Below are 19,289 nucleotides of genomic sequence, written 5' to 3'. Positions count from 1 at the left end.
TGTGGGACAGCTACAAATCGAAACGGATCTCACTGTGTCATCTTGCATCAGTGGCTTGAATGTCTCCGGCACACCCGCGCGTGGTTGGCAGCTCTTGGGAAAGCCCCAAAGCAAATCCCGAGTGTCCCTCCATTCCACAGCATTCCTTCTTGGAAAACTAAGAGCAAAACCTGTACAAAGTACTTTGTGTTCAGATGTAAATGCGCTCTGGTTTAGCATCGGGGGTTAATAAACAAGCTTTCACCAACATAACCGTCCGGTGGGATTCGACTGTGGGGCTGAGCAGGGGCGGAGCTGTCCCCGAACGCACCGCAGCACATCGAGCACCCCTGTGTGCTCAATGCTGATCATGGTCACCAGGAAACCGCCCTGACACGTCTCCAGAACACTCCCAGCGGGCCGTCCTGCGCGCTATTAGAATCACGATCTCTGGGATGCTTCAGGGTCTGTGCAGAAAGATGAGACCATCGGAAAGTCTCTGGCATGTGTCCACCATGCAGGAAGTGCTCAGGCACTCCTCAGTGCTCAGGCTCCCCTCCTTTGGGCCCCAGGTTCTCAGTCTGAGCAACGGGGAACATCTGTCATCGACGCTGGCCACCGGGGAGTAAACTAGGCAACAAAAGCACACATCCCCCCACTCCCAGAGAGGCGGACAGAGGAGCGTGACAGATACGCAAATAGACTATTACATCAAGTACGGAAGAGCGATGTGACTCAAGAGACTCACACTTAATTTTTGGTGTCACTCTATTCCTTCCTGCTCTGGAGCGAACTGTGGGAGAAGCCAGGATCAGGAGAGGGAAGGAGTTCTGGACAAGGATGGGCCCTACGAGGGCAGCTTCCCTCGGAACGTGGGGCTGCACCGGGCCCAGGCCCAGGCCACAACGGACCCAGATGAAGGGAGCCCAGACGGCCCTGCGCCCGGACCCTCACACCAGACCCTCCGCAGAGGTCGCTCGTTCTCACTTCTTGCCCTTTCTTGTCCTGGCCATCTCTGGCTCATTTTTAAGTTCAGGATGTATTACCTCCTCCAGAAAAGCTTTGGGGGACACCCCGGCAGAATTCATTGTCACTCCCCCTCCTGCGTCCACCCTTGGTGCACTTCCGTCTACCGTGGCGTCTCCGTGGGCACCCATGGACGCTCGTGTGCTGGACCAACGCCCAGTCTGGTCTGCAAGAACCGCGCCTGGTTCGTCTTTACATCCCTGCCAACCAGCTCAGGACCTGGCACACAGCAAGCATCCAACAAAAGTCTTCTCCCTACCCTACCCTCTCCCTCTGCGCCCCCAGCTTTGGATTCTAGAATAAACATACCACAGAGGTTCACAAAGGTTCACAACACCGTTACCCAGGCTACAGATGGGGATCTCCTTTTTAAAAAGAAGAAAGTCTTGTGTTCCAAAGGACAGTTTATTTAAAACAAAGGTGGCAGTGTGTAGGAAGTAGGGGGAACAACAAATTCTAACATAAAAGCACACAGGAAGCACCTCGAATTAAAAAAAAAAAAGGGTTGGTGCAGGGAGGAAACCATCTCTCAGACATATACAAACTGCTGACCTTAATTGATTATTTACATCCAAACTTCATAAAATAGCATTTCAAGTCAGCACTTCAGCCAGTGTTATTAGTTTTCATTACAAAAAGTTAAAGCTACAAACTTCACATTTTTAAGTTGTACATCAGCAATAGCATTTAAGCTTTTTCCAAGTTGGTTCGAGTGCAAGCTGGTGGAAGAGATTTTTTTTTTCCCCAAACACAAAAAAGAACACAAAATCTAAATACAGTGAATATAATCCTGATGAAAACACATAGTGTGTAAGGAAGGACGGACAGGGTGGGAGGCTGAGGAGCTGCGATCTTTAGAGGCAACGTGGTATCTGCTGGAAAGGGCACTAGAATCAGAGTCAGAAGACCTGCCCTGGGGTCCGAGCTCCGCCCTACTTTAGCTGCACGACCTTGAGCGACAGACTTCGCCTCTCTGAGCCTCAGTTTCCATCTCTGTGAAAGGAGGACCATAATACCTAGATTTCCCAGAGCTATTAAGTTTGAATAGAGGGCGACTCAAATTACCTGTGGAGTGAGCTTTGGTGTTTTGAATCTTTCAGGGAATTTGTCCATTTTGTTTAAGTTGCTGAATTTATTAGCACAAAGTTGTTCGGGCCATTGTTCTTAGCCTTTCAGTATCTGTAGACACTGTAGTGATGTCACTGCTCTCATTTCTGCTATTGGTGAGAGCTACTGGAATTTAATGGCATAATAAGTCTCCGGCATCTGGCAGCTGCTAAATAATTGTTTCCTGGGTCAGAATATACAGTCTCAAGGACTCAAAGCTATAGCTCTTAAATCACTTCAGTGTACTGGTCCTATCTATCCATCTTTCTGTCTGTCCATCTGTCTGTCTAGCCAGCCAGCCAGTCAAGTATCCATCCATCCATCCATCCGTCCATCCATCCATCCAACCATCCAGCTGGTGGTTGGGAGAAAGGACAAAGGAAAAAGAAAAAGAGAAATCTGCTTCAGAATTACTGATGAGGAAGCAATCAAGATATCCTTAGAGAATTTGAGATTTTTTTAAAGACACAATTAGGTGTGGGTCATTGTTTCTTAAAAGGAGAGAAGAGGTGAGGGCCACAGAGTTCCCTGGGAGCTCAAGTCGCAGATGCTGAAGCTCAAGGCTCCAGGAGAGCACTCGGACTTATCCGGAAGTTAGTGTTCCTGGGGAAGACAACCAGGACTCACCCCTCTGCCTGTCCATCACCAGGACGCAAATACATTGTGTCAGGAAATGGACCTGGTCCAAAGAAATGGACTCCTGGCCAGAGGCTCTATCCAGTGAGACTGGGGAGCAGTGTTCTGTCCTGGGCCCACATGGGCGGGTGCACACAGGCCTGGAACAGAATCAAGTCCAGATCAAGATTCATGACCCAAGATTATTTATGGGGAAAAACCGAAACTTTCTTTTACTTGGCTCTAGCTTAGGAAGGAAGAAATGGGCACTTCCCATCCTGTCTGGCCAAGTGCAAAGTCCTTTCTAAAATGGAAGAGGCTGAGGCAGGCCTGCTCGCGAGCACAGCAGATGGTGTGGGGGAATGCACACTCCGTGCTGAGGTTGGTGGGACTCACTTGGCTGTCAGACTTGACAACTAACTCAGCCATTTCCCAACCTAAAACTGCCAGTTGGAGTTATCTCTTCTGTGCAAGAAAAGGTAGTCACTTCATCTTAAAGACTTGTGATTTTCCTCTTCCCTGTAAATACTGGTCGCACATGGTGATGCCATGAATCCTGATTCTGCCATTCACTAGCCGTACAGCCCCGGGAGACACATTGCCTTTTTCTCTCTGAACTTACTCCTTCACCTGTGAAGTGGAGATCAAGTACTTAACTTATGGAGTTATGGTGCAGTCTGGAACGGACATCTGTAAAAAGCCCACCGACCTAGCTCAGTGCCGGGCATATACTAAGTGGTCAGTGAATGCTAGCTGCCATCGATCCTTCTAGTGGGATCCTCTGTTCTCTGTAGCTGCCACATAACTGCCTAACTGGCCAAACCCTGCGGACCAACCACGGCCTCTTACATTTTTAAAAACTGGCTTTAATTGCAAAGACCAGAATCTGGCCAGAGAAGAGAGAGGAACATTCCCTGCCATTCCATTGATTCCTAGGTTTGGGAAGCAAAAGCAATTATGGAGTCAAATTACACTATCTTTAGGTGCAGCCCCGTCAGAGCTCCCCACCTGAGGGGAAGAGACATTAAAAAATAAGCAGACATTTGCCTTTCTTTGCTGTCTCCTCTTTGCCGGTGACTACACGCCACGCGGCCTCGAGCCAGTGCTGCAGAGGGATGGCTCAGTGCTGTGTTTCGTGAAGCCCTCTGATCCGCCCGAGGCCCGAGATCGCCTGCGTGGTGCGGTCTGTGGTCCGGCAGAGGCTGCAGAGTCTCGGACTGGTCGAGCCCAGACCATCTGGCTCTCCCTGGGGGTGCCATCCTAGCCAGTCATCCACTGCTGAGACCAAGTACGAGCAAGTCGCCCTTGGTAGGGTCCCCCGGGACAACTTAACCCAAAGTGACACCAGTTTTTCCCCTCGGGAAAGGGAATGCTTGGATCAGTGGCCCAGGAGTGAGGAGCGATGGTCTCGTCCCACCTCTTCCTTCAATCTGCTTTGTGATTTGGTCACCCTGTCACTTCCCCTCTCCGAGCCTCAGTCAGGCCAGATGATGCCTGGGGTCCCTTCCAGCCCTGGCATTACATGGGCCCGGACAGAGCTCTCCTGGGGAACAGGTCTTAGTCTGATATTCATGTATCCTTTCCAGACCCCTCAGCAGTAAAATAAAAAGGGAAACAGTCACATATTGGAATGTGATCACAAAAACAATGCCCTCTACCCCTTCTGTAAGGAGTGTGGAGCAAGGTGTCCCGTGCGATCTTCGCATGAACAACGAGGACTCTGGACACACCTTCCCTTCTGCGGACTGCACACAGCCCCGTGTGTGTGTGGAGAGGTCCTGGCAGGCCCGTCCCCGCACTGGGTCACGTCTCCTCTTAAGGCACTGGGCAGTATCTGCGCTGTGACTCGGGTCGGTCGGGAGAGTGCAGATGGATGAAAGGCATTGAAGCCACAAGGGGCAGTTTGCAAAGAGGATGCCAGGCTTCTCCTGGGACTCAGGAAGTAAACACAGACTCTCAAGGCTGTCCCTCGGACGTGGTCCACAGCTCCAGAAGCCAGAGATGACCCACACAAGGCTGAAAACCTGGGGAAGAACTGGCCCAAACCTAAATTTTTAAATGCAGCCCTGCAGAAGGGTGAGCTTGGGTCCTGGGAGCGGAGTGACCCCGACAGCCTCTCCCGGCGTCCCCTGCCCTCCTGTCCCACAGTACCATAATCTTACAGAAAAGAGGCCAACTGTAAAACTGTACCTGTACAGAGATGCCACCACACTCGGTGGGGAATCCAGTTATAATTTATATATATGTGCATATTTATATATTTTTAAAAAAGTCTTCCAGAAAGAACAATCGAAAGCTATTGGGAGAAGAAAGTCAAGACAACATGTAACAATTTCCCAGCTATCACATCCTGGAGTCTCTCTGTTCCTGGGGTTTAAAACTCTGAGTTTAAAAGCGCCGATACAAATCCTTTGAGATACTATAACTGACCAATTTAAATACATACACGAGGCAGCACGCTGACGGGGGCAGCCCTTCCCACCGGCGCACTTCCTGAGGTCACGAAGGTGAAGGTGCTGTGGAGGGACGACGGGGCAGGAGCGTCGGCGGACAAGCCCGAGCGGCGAGCGACCCGAGGTCACCGAAGCTGGGGTGCGGGTAGGCGTGCCGGGCCTCCCCCCCTTAGAAGTTTTGTTGCCGCCGTTTCTTAGCCTCAATGGCGTCCAGGATTGGCTGCCTCTTGGACTGGTACTTCTGTCGGATCTCTTCAATCTCTTGCTCCATCATGGGGTCGAGGGCCAGGAGCCTCTTCTGAAGGTCCTCCACTGTCCAACTCTTAAGCTAGAAGAAGTGGAAAGTACAGTCACGACAAAGCCCAGGTCAGCACAGAACAGCCGAGAAGCCCAAGCTGTCTGGGCACCCGGAAGGGAAGGGTCTTCCCAGAGTCTGGAGTGGAGACGGTTGGAAAGTGACAATTCATTCGCGAATGGTACGCCCCAAGCTCTTTGGACACAATTTATCCCTGGACAAGTTCTAAGCACTAATTTCTCTGATTTACTCTGCCTTGACCAAGAACTTAACCAGTAATACTTTCATCTCTCCTGTCCTTTCAGTGAATTACGTACTGAAGCCTTGTTAGGGCATTAAAGTAACAGCCTCTTGGTGTACGCAAAATAATGCTTGCCCCCTAGTTCTTGTCCTACCCAGGAGACGAGCCTCTGGATGGCGACCGTGTCTCTGTCTGGGTCCCACACCGGGCAGAGTGGATGCTCACTGAGGATCAGATGCTGTGCCCCCACTACCCCCCAGTGACTTAGGCATGGCCACACTGGTCATCACCAACACTTACCGGATGCTAACCATACCCCAGGCACCCCGGAAGTACCTTGTACGCGTTACCTACACCAGCGTCTCAAGAATGAGACACAAGCCTTGGGCGGGGAGTGGGAAGGATAGTTGGAAACCTCTGCAATTAAGTTTCCATCATCCAGAGGGAAGAGCAGGACTGGATGTATAAACTAATAATAAAAGCCAGCACTTACATAGTGCTTTCTGTGTGCCGGACGCTCTATGTTCTACACACATCCGTTCATTTAATCCTGGCAACAACCCTATGATTTGCATATATTATTATCCCTGTGTTACAGAGGAACAAGGAAGAGGGCAGAGAAGTAATCTGCCCAGTGTCTCCCGGCTAGAAAGTGGCAGGATCACTGTTCAGACTCAGGCAGTGAGGCTCCAGAGTTCTTGCCCCTACCTGGAATCACAGAAGAGCAGACTCACAAAGCCCAGGTTTGAGAACCGACTCCATCTGTAAGGAAAACATGGCTCTGCCTCTTGCAAACGCTATGAGACTCCGGCAAGTCACCCGTCTCTCCAGGCCATCCTCCCCTATGGAAGTGGGACAGCCATGCCTCATGGTGCTTATCATGAGAATTAAATGAGATCACGGCCGTCGAGATGCTGGCACATGCCTGCTGCACCGTGTGCTGAAAGACGGCAGCGCGCGTCACAAGCCTCCCTCTTTACCAGAGCCCAGGGGTGTGCTCATGTTCGCCCTGTGACTGCTGCTGTGGGGCGAGTGGTTTCGCCGCCGTGTATGGCGTGTCACTGAGTCCGAGCAAGGCCCGTCCTGGCTGGCAGGGTGGGAATGAAAGCCGCCATTGTCCACAGCAGGTGGTGCTTAACTGTGAGCTTAAATCAGTCTAATAGGTGCAGTGTTCCAAGAACTCAAAGGCCCACTCACATCTTTGGAGAGACATTTATGGGATCACTGTGTCCCCCAGCCCCTTCCTGAGGCCTCAGCAGAGAAGTGGTGTGGGAAGGGGGTGAAGGAGCCTCTGTCTGCCCTTCCTCTCCAGGGTGGGGTGCGACCGAGGGGGAAGGGCTCCTGCGGCCTCCCCAGGAATGGTTTAGTGCCCTGTCGCCACAGGAATTTGCCTTGCCTGCTTCAGGGAGGTGGTCTGAGAAGTAAGAAAAGCCCAACAGTTCAAGTCGAAAGGCTCTTTGTGATGTGGGAATGCAGAGCCGAGGGGGTGGGATGCTGGAAAGCTGCACCCGTAAAACCACATCTCCTTTCCAGCCTGTGTTTCAGACCAACTGGAGGGTGTTCTGGGCTGGGAACTCTCCAAAGAGCAATGCTTGCCTCATTTTTAGCCTTTTCAGTTCCTCCTCCAAAAAGAAATTGCCCCAAACCTAACACCGAGTGTTACTGGGAGTTGAGGTATTAATCTTTAAGATCCCAGATGGTATGTCTCTAGTGGCTGTGCAACCCTGGATGAGTGACTTCACCTCTGAGCCTTGTGTCCTCCTCTGGAGAAGAGACCCCCGTTCCGCCATTCTCGGCTCTCACAAGGACCAGGTGGGGTAACGGGTGTGATGTTTTCAGCGCAGAACTTCACGGGGTATGCATTTCGCCGACAGTAAGCATTCCATAAGCCAGACTCACCACCACAGTTATTAATACCTGCTATTGTTGCTGTTATTAATATTTTAAAAAGTCTCTAATGAACCTCCCATAAATATACGTTCCTGTAACCTCTGATCCAAGCCAGAATCAAACAAGTAGAAAAGAAAATATTCTACTCTATTTTGGGCTAACAATGTGTAAGGGTAGGCATTTTCCTACAACATCTGTTAACTTATTTATAGTTTAACAAAATATTTTTCATCCACGCACCCGTCAAATATGCACTGAGCACCTACCGCGGGCCAGGCACTGCCTAAGGCACCCAGGATAAGAGAACCAAAAACCAAGTATCACTGTCCTTGTGAAGCTTGCATTTTAGAAGGCGAGACAGACACCCGAGAATGAACTCGGCAAATCAGAAGGTTACTCTTACAGGAGAGGGTGCCAGGGGAAAGGAAAGAAAACCTCAGTGAAGGGAGGGGAGCTGGGAATTGGGAGGCCCCCTCTTCACCTTCCATCAGGATGAAGTGTCACTACAGGACGACGACATCAAGGTCAGGGGAGCGGCCCTGGCTCTCGGGCTTGTTCCGCAGCTTCGGACAAGCCCCCACTGCCTGCCAGGCCTCCGCGCCCATCCCCATACCCTCTGTCCCCCATCTCCCCAGCCACCGGCTCCCGCCCTTAGCGGGCTGCCAAGATGACCTCAGGTCTTCTTAGACTCAGTGTTTCTCTCTGTAGGACCCATGGATCGTGAGCATCGGAATCACCAATTAAAGGTTAGAAGTCATGAGCGACTCACTCACACTCACTCTCCGGGAGGTGAGGAGTCTGCTCACTAAAGAAGCTACTCGAGTGTTTCTTGTAATTCCTCAAGTCTGATGACCATCATTCTACAACCTCCTCGTTCTCCTCACAGCAACACTCTCATAAAGTAATTGCTGCCTGTCTCCGGTCGGCTTCTAGGTGTCCAATTTCTTTGCAGCCCTTCCGTCCTTGATCTAATCTGGAGGCAACAAGCACCCTTGCTGTAACTCCGCCACCTTCAGACTACTTTACTTGCTCCAAGGCTCTGGGCTTATGTTACACCTGACCCATTAGGACACAGCCAGCCAGTCACCACTAAAGCCTCGGTCACACTCCAGATATGGATTTTTCTGTAAACAAGCTCAGAGAATGGTTCCGTGGCGCCAAAAGTAGCATCTCACCTTCCCGGTCCTTGGGAGCATAAATATATTTCAAACGGATACCCTGCAGTGGAGAGCACCTGCGGTGCTCGGTTCTGCGAGCCAGCTTTCTGAAGGAGCAAATGTGCAGGGAGCTTGACTTGTTTACAGTGGCCACAGGAAGTACCACCTTTCAGGACCTTATCTGCCCCCGGGCATTTACACATCCTCTCTGTACTGCGACTCCCACACAGTACGGCTCCAGAGCAGCATTCTCCTCTGCACACCAGGCTCATGCATCCAAGGGCAGATTCTACTGCACATGGGGGCCCTGGATCAGCTCATGGAAATCCGGCACCTTCATCCATTCCCTCACCCCCAAACCAGTTCCCACATCCGGTCTGCCCCATCTCAGGAGTGATACCACCATTCCACCAGGTGCCCAGAATCATCCCTGATTCTTCCTTCCCCTCACCACCCCTGCCCACATCTCTAAAACGTGGACATAACTCGAATCCAACCCTTCAATCCAGGCTGCCAGCATCTCACAGCAACAAGCATAATTAAAAATACAGAAACGAACCAGATCACATCCCCCTACGTTTCCTGCTGCACTTAGAATAAAATCCGATAATGCACCAAGGCTCTGGAGGCCCTCCATCTCTGGTCCCACTGTCCCCTTGAACTTCATCACCTGCCACCTTCCCCTTTGCTCAGGACCCTCTAGCCACCCTTTACTTCAGATCTTCAAACAAACCACACTCTTTCTGGCCTTAGTGGCTACACGGTGACTGATCCTTCTGCCTGGATGGCTCGTCCCCAGTTCTTCCTTATCCTTTAGGCCTTAGCTCACAGGGCAACTCCTCGGAGAATCTAAGCAAGCCCTCCCTGAGCATCTTCTCTAGAAAGGTCGTCTCCCCTCCATGCCTTGTTCTCTCAGTCCCTAGTTTACTTCCTTTAAAATGATCACGGCACCTTGTATTCAATCATTCTGACTTTTCTTTTACTTGCCGTGTCTCTTACTAGGACGAAAGTTCTACAAGGGCAGTGACTTTGTCTTGTTCACTACACTATGCATTATACTGGCTGAGGGAAAGAATAAATCACCCTTTGTTCCCAGCCAAATAATAATGGAAGCCACGAAACCAAGAAGCAAGCTTCCCAAGCACCACTGCGTGCAACAGGGCTCCGGGTGAGATGCAGAGGGACCCAGGGAGTGAGTACTGCCCTCAGAGAGCTTCTATTCCTCTCAGCATTCTCCTGAAGCCAAAGGAAGTCTCTGCTCCCTCGATTCCCATTTCTGTGTTTGATACTGACTGGTAAGTAGCAGGTCTCCGACCCTGGCTTAGTCATCCCTCCCAGGCACGTCCACTTTGATTTTTTGTTGCAATAAAAGAGAACTACTACTCTGGGAAGAACAAGATGATCAAAAGAAGATGACGTGATCCTTCTGGGCAAGACAAATGCCACGCCCAGAGCTACAGGCTCCTTAAAGATGGTGCGCTGTGCCGAAGAGAACGGACCAAGCACGGCGATTTTCTGCACTCTTCCTGAGAGAGGTCACAGAAGGGAGGAGAAACTAAAATAAGCCTTTCAACCATGGTTATTTAGAATCCGATGGCCACTTGGACGCTAATCAACACATTAGTCTGGAGTAAATGGACACGGACGGGCCTGGAATCTGGACGTGCTCACCACTGTCTAACGAATACCTCAACTCCGCTCCCCATCACTCTGCACCCCGTCTGCTGTCTGAGCCCGCAAAGGCAATGATGCACGTGCGGGTGAGTGTCCTCTTCAAGGCTGAGCTCTCTGGACACGCACTGTATCCTCAGGTGGGCGCTAGCTTAGTCTGAACCCCAGCCTCACCCTGTTGCGCTGGATACGACGCTGTCCTACTACCGGGTTCTACACTTAGACAGGGGCCAAACGTTCATTACCTGAGCGTACGCCACGTGCTCAGCACTGAGCTAAGCAGGTGTCTGCACAGATTAACCCATCTGATACTCCTCCTTTTACAAATGAGGTCAACGAGGATGGGAGTAGGCAAGCAATCTGCCCAAAGTTGATACAGCAAGGAACTGGAAAAACCGTACGCACGACCCCCAAGGGTTTCTGGAAACAGGCCCACGTTAGTGAAACACACAGCAAGACCAGAAGAATTACAAATTTGGCTGACATTAAATACATCAGATGGCCCTTGATTCCAAAAGTGCCACCACTAGTGATGATGGGTGACTTCAGGCAAGTCGCCTGACTTCTCTGGGATCAGGTTTTCTCAAACATAAACTGGGAATAACACTGTCTACTTCACTACCTTTCCTCAAGTAAAACTATGCAAGGGCCAACTAGGTGCCAGGCACCGCTACTGAGGGGCGGTGACCCCATCCGAGGCTGCCGGACAGCATTCAGATCGAATCAACTAACCTTCCCGGCAGCTCTACTGGGGAAAGAGCGCAGCTGGGCAACAGAAATGTAAAAGGCAGCATGTGCCGGGGAAGCAGTGAGGTTTCAGGGCAAGAGCGTTGGCTCTGGGTCACGTGGACCTGGGTCCCGTGGGAGCTCTGCCCTTGGGAGCTACCACACTAAGTTCTTTTTTTGGAAAATGGGGAAAATGTGTAAGCAATATAGGGGCGCCTGGGTGGCTCAGTCGTTAAGCGTCTGCTTTGGGCTCAGGTCTTGATCCCAGGGTCCTGGAATCGAACCCTGCATCGGGCTCCCTGCTCAAAAGGAAGTGTGCTTCTCCCTCTCCCACTCCCCCTGCTTATATTCCCCTCTCGCTGTGTTTCTCTCTGCCAAATAAATAAAATCTTTAAAAAATAAATAAATCCTTTTTTTTGGGAAAATGGGGAAAATGTGCAAGTAATATAAATAGTAGCTCTGTTGCTCTAAGAACTGACCTGATGAGCTCACAATATGGTGCAGGACACACACAGAGGGGCCTCTAGTGAGCTCTGTGGGAGATACCCCAAATCCGATGCATCTGGCTTGTTTCCTCCAGGCCAGACCACAGCAAAATCCTCAGATTCCCAGCATTATGGATTCCCAGCTTTATAAATACATGGATACATGAATCGAGAAGGCTGGTGGAAACTGCTTTCTTCTCAAATAGCCTTAGCAACTCTGAAACTCTGAATTACACTGTGTCAACCAGCCCAGAGAACAGCTGAGAACTGGCTTAAGCACGCGATAACTCATGGGAATCAGAGTGACAGCCTGTCTTGCACGAGCACAGTTAAGCTGAACTAAACACATTAAAATGTAGAGCAGAGCTTCATCCCACCCCAGCAACAAGGCCCATTGTGAACAAATGGGTCTGGCCTGTATCCTGGGGACAGGGTTCAAAGTTCTGCTCCTCTGCCGCTGGAAACTCACCTCAGAAGTCTACTATACAGAGTCATGCAATGTCCCCAAAAAATCATCCGAGAGACTCGCCAAAGTATTTAAGGACAAGCTTCAATTCTGCACACACTACCCTTGTGCACTCATAATTCTGCATCCAGTACCACAACCGGATTTCTCAGACACATCATCCCTTCTGGACAGGTGAGTCAGGCTGGTACCCTGTCACAGGTGATGGTTTTACAGAGGCCCAGAACGAGGAAAGCACACGCCTTTGGAATCTGGCAAGATGACAAGGAAGCTTGATAGAGTCAAAGGATGCCACCAACATGCCAACCCATACCTTCTTTGCCAGCCACGAGAGACTCAGCAACAGTGCAAGAAAAGATGGACAAGGGTCAGTCAGAAGCATCCAGGGCACTGATTTGGCTCCATCAGAAATACTTCTCCTTTCTTGATGTGAACCTGTCTCTACCCAGGAGTGGATCCGAGACTGCGGAGAGGTGACTCGAGTCAGATTCTCAGGGGCTGCAGTCATCTCCCAGCAGGTGAGTAAGAAGGTGGTCAAGCAAGCAAGCGGACAGCCACGTAAAGCTGTGTGGGTGAGGTCGGTATGAGGCCGTTCGATTTCAACACATCCTGCTGCTTAAATGAATCCTGTGAGAAGTTTAACGGGAAATTTCCTCTGATTCAAGTTATGGTCATGCCGAATTATGCTTCTATCAGCCCCTTATAAAATCTTCCTGATGCAAAACCTAGCACCAATGATGACTTCAATCCCACTTTGAACTTATGAGGACTTCAAATCAATCCACGGACCTGTTCTGGGAATTCCAACCAAAGAAAACAGGGCTGCAGATATTAACCAAGAAGACTGGAATGAAAGAGACCGTAAGCCGGGGTAAGACAAAGAAATTTGGCTCGAGGCAGGCTCCTGATGGAATGACACAAGCTCTGACGTGGGCCACTGGGCCACGAGACTGGCTTCAAATAGCCTGAAGCCTGCACCCAGGGAGCCCCCGGCGCGGAGGCGCAGCGCCCACCGCACGTGCATCTGCGTATGATGGAGGCCATCTGATAAATGGCACACAGCAAAGCCCAAAAAGCAAAGTGCTTTTTTTAATGATGGGGTTTCAGTATAACGCAAAGTTTATTACTTGCATATTTTTATTTTGTGATTTATCAAAAATCATCCCTCGATTTACATGACGAAATTAATTTCTGAAGTAGGGCTTTTACATGCCTAGAATTTACTCCAACTCTGTTCTGGCATGAACTTTTACAACTCACTCTGAAAATCACAATGTTCCTGATTTTGTTGTTTTTGTTCTGTGAGTTTTAGAATAGTCTTTGGTCAAAAGTAAAAAAAGTTTTTACCAGAATTAGATTTTTTTCCCTACCATCATGCCTCTGGCTTTCCATAGCAAGAACCCATAAGGCACTTGCATACCCCAAATACTGAAGCATAATGGATCTTAAGAGGCAGCGCATGGCTGCTACCTGGCATTGCATCTTTAATTACAAAGACGTAGGGAGTACCTGCTAGCTGTCAGACACCCGCGCCAGGCCTGGCTGGGGCTGGGGTCGGGTCAGCCGAGGAGGAGGTGAGTACAGCTGTGGATGGCACAGAAAGTATACGGCAGAATCCCTGTACACTTCACGGGGAGCTAAACGAGGCAGGTTAAGTCACGAAACAAGCTAAGCCACGGCGTCCCATGACTCATGACTGTGATCGGAGCTAGCCTGAGTTGAGTGCTCCATGCTCAGCACTTCACACGCGTTATTGCGCGTAATCTGCAGAATGGTCTGCGAAATGAGTGGGAGTATATCCCTCTTTAGAGAGGCGGAAACTGAGGCTTAGAGAAATACAGGAATTTGTTCATGGCCCCAAAGCCAGTAAGTGTAAGTGCTGGGGTTAGGCTATGAGCCCCAGCACGTCCGACTGCAAAGCCTGAGCCAGCCTCGTGTGGAGGAAGCGTGCGCTACAGGAGTTGAAGGAAGGAAGAATCTTTATGGTCATCTCTGTGAGGAAGATCTTGCCCTCTTTTAATATATATTCACAGTACATTAAAAGGAGGAGCACTCACTCTAATTCAGAACAAAGTCTGAATTGTAGAATTTTTTCTGAATGACCTGCAGATCTTGTTATTTCAAGTATCTAGTACACCTGAGATACCGGAGACTAATAAAATGAGGATAAGTACACGAGAGGGCTTAGGGCTTCATCTGTCAGTATTACTACTGGCTACTCAAAATCCCTTCAAGCATCGTATTTTTTCACACCTCCGGGCATCTGCTGAATATAATCCTGTCCTCAGTTTAGGGAATGCCCGTTCAACCTTCCAGTCCAACCCACGCTCTAACTCTTCCCTCTCGCCAGTTACCTTTTCCTTTCCCTAAAGTGGGAGTTATTTAAGAGCAAGAACTACCTCTAATATCTTTTCAGAGAGTCAGGCCAGCAGAAAAGAGTTCTCAATAAATATTTAACAAAGAAACATATCCCTAATCTTTATTTGAAAATGATACTTTTTTTCAGTTCCCTCAAAAAGCTTTGGAAATACGTAATCAATAAATAAACCTGAGTATAATATATGCTTGTTAAATAAGATTGCGTCAGTCACTCCAAACCGACCCAGGCACGCCCAAATCAAAAGGAACAGCATATCCAGTGTCATGACTGCAATAAATCCACAAGGAAAAATGGACATAAAAATTAACTCTACTCTTGGTTGCCTATGATCGCTCTTTAAGAAAAATTCTTTTAAGAGCAGCTCTCTGTTGGTTTATAAATTTCACACTGAAGGAAGCTAACTTGTGGGAGGAAAACTTTCAGGAAGTTAGTGAACACGTAATCTAGAATCACGGAAACTGTCTAAAGACGGTGGAGTACAAGAATAGAGCAGAGTGTGACGCTCCTGCCACCAGAAAGCACTGAAAGGAGACACCCAACCTATCATCGTTCTTGTGAGGATATTAATCTTTCAAAAGATATGAAAACCTAAAACACAAACCGTGCCAAGTTGCTGTTTTAATGTAGCTTAATAATTCAGGAAAAGAGCTAGCTAGGCACCTAAGAATCCCAGCAAGCTGGGCTTCTGTACACTTTCGTGGGCTGGAAATTTCCAAGATAACAAACAGGCCAGGCCTCTTTCTCTCATCTTGCCAAATGAAAGAAGACCAAAGAATCCCAAGCAAAATGAAAGCTAAAATACAAACTGATCTCACTTCATTTCATAAAGGCAGTTTTGAAAGGTATCTCAGACTAAAGAAGGTCCAATTTAAATACACCTAAAGAACGAAATGTTTACAGAAAACTAGTCGAGAATGCATCAAAGCTCTCTGAGTAAGCTACTTTGCAGGCCTGAATTTTTACAATTTGGACTTTCTGATGTGGGAAAACCTGTAAGCGAACAGTGCTTAATTTCTGTAAAGTATATAAAACCTCTGCGAGCCCTACTGCTGGGTACTCCCATGTAATGAAGTGTCAGAGACTTACAACCTAAATACCCACAAAGAAATAGTGTCTCAATATCCTTCAGGGGGTAAAAAAAAAAAAAAAAAAAGAAAGAATTCTGTAAGAAAAGCAGACTAGTTCTACCTGCAAAGCATGTCGCAGTCCTTCTGTAATGACCACTGAGTCTTGGGAACCTGAGCCCCCTGCAGTGTCAGAAACATAAGGTCAGAGCAGTAGGGGTGTGTGTGTGTGTGTGTGTGTGTGTGCACGTAAGACTTCTAATTATGCAAAAAAAAAACACTGCTAAATAGGAATTTTTATCATTTTTTTCTTTTATTTTTCTGATTTAAGACTATCTACAAAAGATGGCTTTATTCCCTATGCTATAAAAGCATTAGCATGTGTATGTTCTTGGTATTCTGAGACGGCCCTTTATTCTTTTCAACAAGTGTTTAATTGGGTATGGATAATCAAATGTGCTTTAATTTATGCCATGATAATATTTTTCACATGTGTGAAAATTCACAAACCAGAAAAAATTCTTTGTAAAGACCACGTGTCCTAGTTTTTTGGTTCAGAAAGGATGAGCACCACATTCCTAGTATTCGCTCATCTAAGCTCAGAGTTAAAAACACTTAGCTTAAAAAAAAAAAAGCAAACAACAAAACAATACTTAGCTTTTCTGGTATGAAACTTTCTTTGAAATTTGTATCCTAAATGTTTTCTATAATGAGCAAGCAGCATGAAGAAAGAAACCGCCTCTACCCTGAGGTCTGACAGAATAGTCAAGTCTCTGCTGACCGGGAACGGGGGGAGGGGACAGGGCCGGCAGCACGACGTGTGTGGCAACAGATCACGATGAATGCGAGATTTACATGTGTCTACAAACCTATTCTTTGTGAGTTCTGATTTTCATAAATCCCTGTCCCCTCGTGAAGTGTCTGTGAACAGCACGAGCACGTGGGTAGTACTGCTTTTGATCTGAGGGCATTTCTCAGAGAAAGAACAGGCGGAGTACCGGTCCCCGATTTATTGCCTCTCAGCTCTGAATGCACTTTCTCTGTGATAAATGCTCTGAGGTGAACAATGGCACTTGAGGCACTTCTTTGAAGTATGGGCGACATTCAGTTTTCTCAGCAGAGAGGCTGGAGGGACAGTGCAGGTTGGAAGAGGCTCTCTTGAGTCTCGGGCACAGGGGCTCGTAGTATGCATGTGGGGACGGTCGGTGAAGTGTGGCCCAGTGACAGCCCAGAACCTAGTTTCTCTGAGACTTGAAGCCTTGGCTTGGCCATAACCTTTCAGCAGCCTTGTTGACATGGACACCAGAGCCCCAACTTGGCTTCCAGGCTCTGAAGGCCTCTCGCCCCCCACCAGCACCCAGACAGACCTCCTTTGCTCACCCATGTTACTGGCTCCAGATCTGCTCCTCCTCACCTGAACTGCAGAGGGAAGTCAAGGCCTGGCCCAGAACTCCTGGGCCTGCTCTGGTCTAGCCTCTCTGTTATGCCTTGGGCTGACCTCAGCTTTCTCTACAGAACCCGGAATCTGTAGTTCGTCCTCCCTTGGGCATGCTCCCTCAAGCCGTAGGGAAGCACACAGAGTTTCCCTAGATCTTACAGTTACCCTTTTATCGTAGGCAGTAATTCCCTGTATTAAACTGCCCTTGTTTAACTTACTTTGTGGTTTCTGTCTCCCGACTGGCCCCAGACTGCTGCAGGCAGGAAGGGCAGAAGTGAGTACACGAGAGCACATGCTTGCCCACTAATGGAAAAACTTCCAAAATGCCAAACCCCAAATAAAAATTTAAATGTAAAAAATGCCCAGACAACCTCAAATCCAGAATAGTCTAGTGTATTTACAGCCTGAGTGCAGAATTAAAATACTCTGACTGGCTCCCCCTGAAAACCGCATTACTGGTGAACAGATAGACACACTGTGTATAGCTACACAATGACAATCCCTTGCAATCAGAAGGCATCAGTCCATATACAGCAACAAGACGGATGAACCTCACAACAACATGCTAAATGGCAGGGCCAAACACAAAAGGTGATATTCTGTATGATTCCATTCACATGGCATCGTAGGAAAGGAGACTGCTGGGACAAAAACCGAGGCTTGAGGGAACTTTTCAAGGTGACGGAAATGTTCTAGATCTTCATTATGGTGATGTTTTTACAACTGTATCCATCTGTCAAAACTCATCTAACTACACTTAAAAAGGAGCAAATACTATGGTATGTAAGTGAAACCTCAATAAACCTGCCTTTACAAAACAAAAAACTACACATCAAAAACTGTGGAAGGTATTTAAAGTAATACCTAAAGGGGATTTTATAGCCTTGTATGCAAATATTAGAAGAGAGAGGACTGACAATTGACAAACTTAATTGTCCAACTAAAGAAGAAAAAACACCCAGAATAAACCCACAGAAAGCAGATAAAGGTAAGAACATAAATTCATGAATTCTAAAGCCAATGCGCAATGGCAAGGATCAATAAAACCAAAAGGTGGTTCTGTCAAATGACTAACAACACCACCAACAACAAAATAGAAAACCTCTGATGAGTTTGATTTCTAAAAAAGAAGAAGGAGAAACAAATACTGGGAAGGAAAAGCAAGTTGGAATTACAGACACTGCAAATTTTAACTTCCAAAACTTTATGCCAAAATATTTTAAAACTTAGATGAAATGAAGATTTCTAGGAGGAAAAAAACAGCAACTAGATTTATCTGGAATAAAACCATAAAGACCATGGACTAAGAAATCTGGACTGCGGGGACAGAGTAGGAGGAGCTGGACTGCTCACCACGTACACGGAAATGGAAGAGCCACCGAAGATGAAACAGTCTTTACAAACAGACCCAACGGTGCCATTCCTGCACCAAGGTGCTTCCCTATGTGCAGGACAAATACACTCATTCCCAGAACTTGCAGTTCTGGCCGCAAGACAGCCACGGAGGTGCTTCCCAGGACTTCTCCTAGGAAAGAAGGGGAGCCCTCCAGGGGCCAGAGATACTGTTTGTATGCCTACCTCCCTTCCTCAGAATGATAACACTGCTCTTCCCAGTGAGCAAGAGAGCATCAGGGAAGGTAGGGCAGGGCGGGGCGTAGGTGGAGAGCAGCGGCAGCCGCCCTGACTGCGCCACCTGGTGGACAGTGCGTGATTTAGGACCTTGCTACGTAATGATGACTGTTAACAATAATGCAATAGGAATTCAAGTTACCGTTTGAAAACATATTTACTAACCGTTATTAGCTGGTCATTACATTAATCACTCTTTCCATATTATAATCTCATTCAATCATAACTAAGTCTACAGCTATAATTATTAACCTGTTCTATAGATGGGAAATTCGACGCTTGCAGAACTCCATAATTTGACATTACACAGTCAGCAAGGGGCAGAGACTGAAACTGAATCTGGTTCTGTCGGACCCTAGTCTGTACTCTTAATGGAACATCACCCAATATCTGCTCTTGGGCAGGTCCTTTTCCCATCATAGTCTGGATTAGAGAGAGAACAAAGCACACACCTATCATCAAAGCAACACTGAATACAGAGAACACCCAAGCTTCCCTCACTTGCCTTGGAAACAATGAGTGAGCATAAGACTGGCAAGGTTTTCTCAAGTCAAGCCACCATAATACTAAGTGGTTAAAAGCAAGAAACTTTCTTACTTTCTCTACCTGTAAGATGGAACAGCCAAGATAATCCCAACTGTCAGTCTCTGTGAGAAACAATCAAAAT

At 48.1% G+C, this 19,289-nt stretch overlaps 1 protein-coding gene across 1 annotated transcript in view; it reads right to left on the bottom strand.

Moving 5' to 3' along the window:
* Positions 1-1,394: 1,394 nt before the first annotated feature.
* Positions 1,395-19,289, bottom strand: part of STK4 (serine/threonine kinase 4) — a 92,776-nt gene continuing 74,881 nt past the window's right edge. The window contains exon 11 of the mRNA XM_045981068.1: positions 1,395-5,508. Within this exon, the coding sequence (XP_045837024.1) occupies positions 5,350-5,508 (159 nt within the window). The 3' untranslated portion in view covers positions 1,395-5,349. The remainder of the gene's footprint in view (positions 5,509-19,289) is intronic.

The sequence above is a fragment of the Meles meles genome, chromosome 16 (genome assembly GCF_922984935.1).
Source record: "Meles meles chromosome 16, mMelMel3.1 paternal haplotype, whole genome shotgun sequence".
Classification (NCBI taxonomy): Eukaryota; Metazoa; Chordata; class Mammalia; order Carnivora; family Mustelidae; genus Meles; species Meles meles.
Note: the sequence above shows the minus strand (reverse complement) of the source record. Positions and strands in the feature narration are given on the sequence as shown.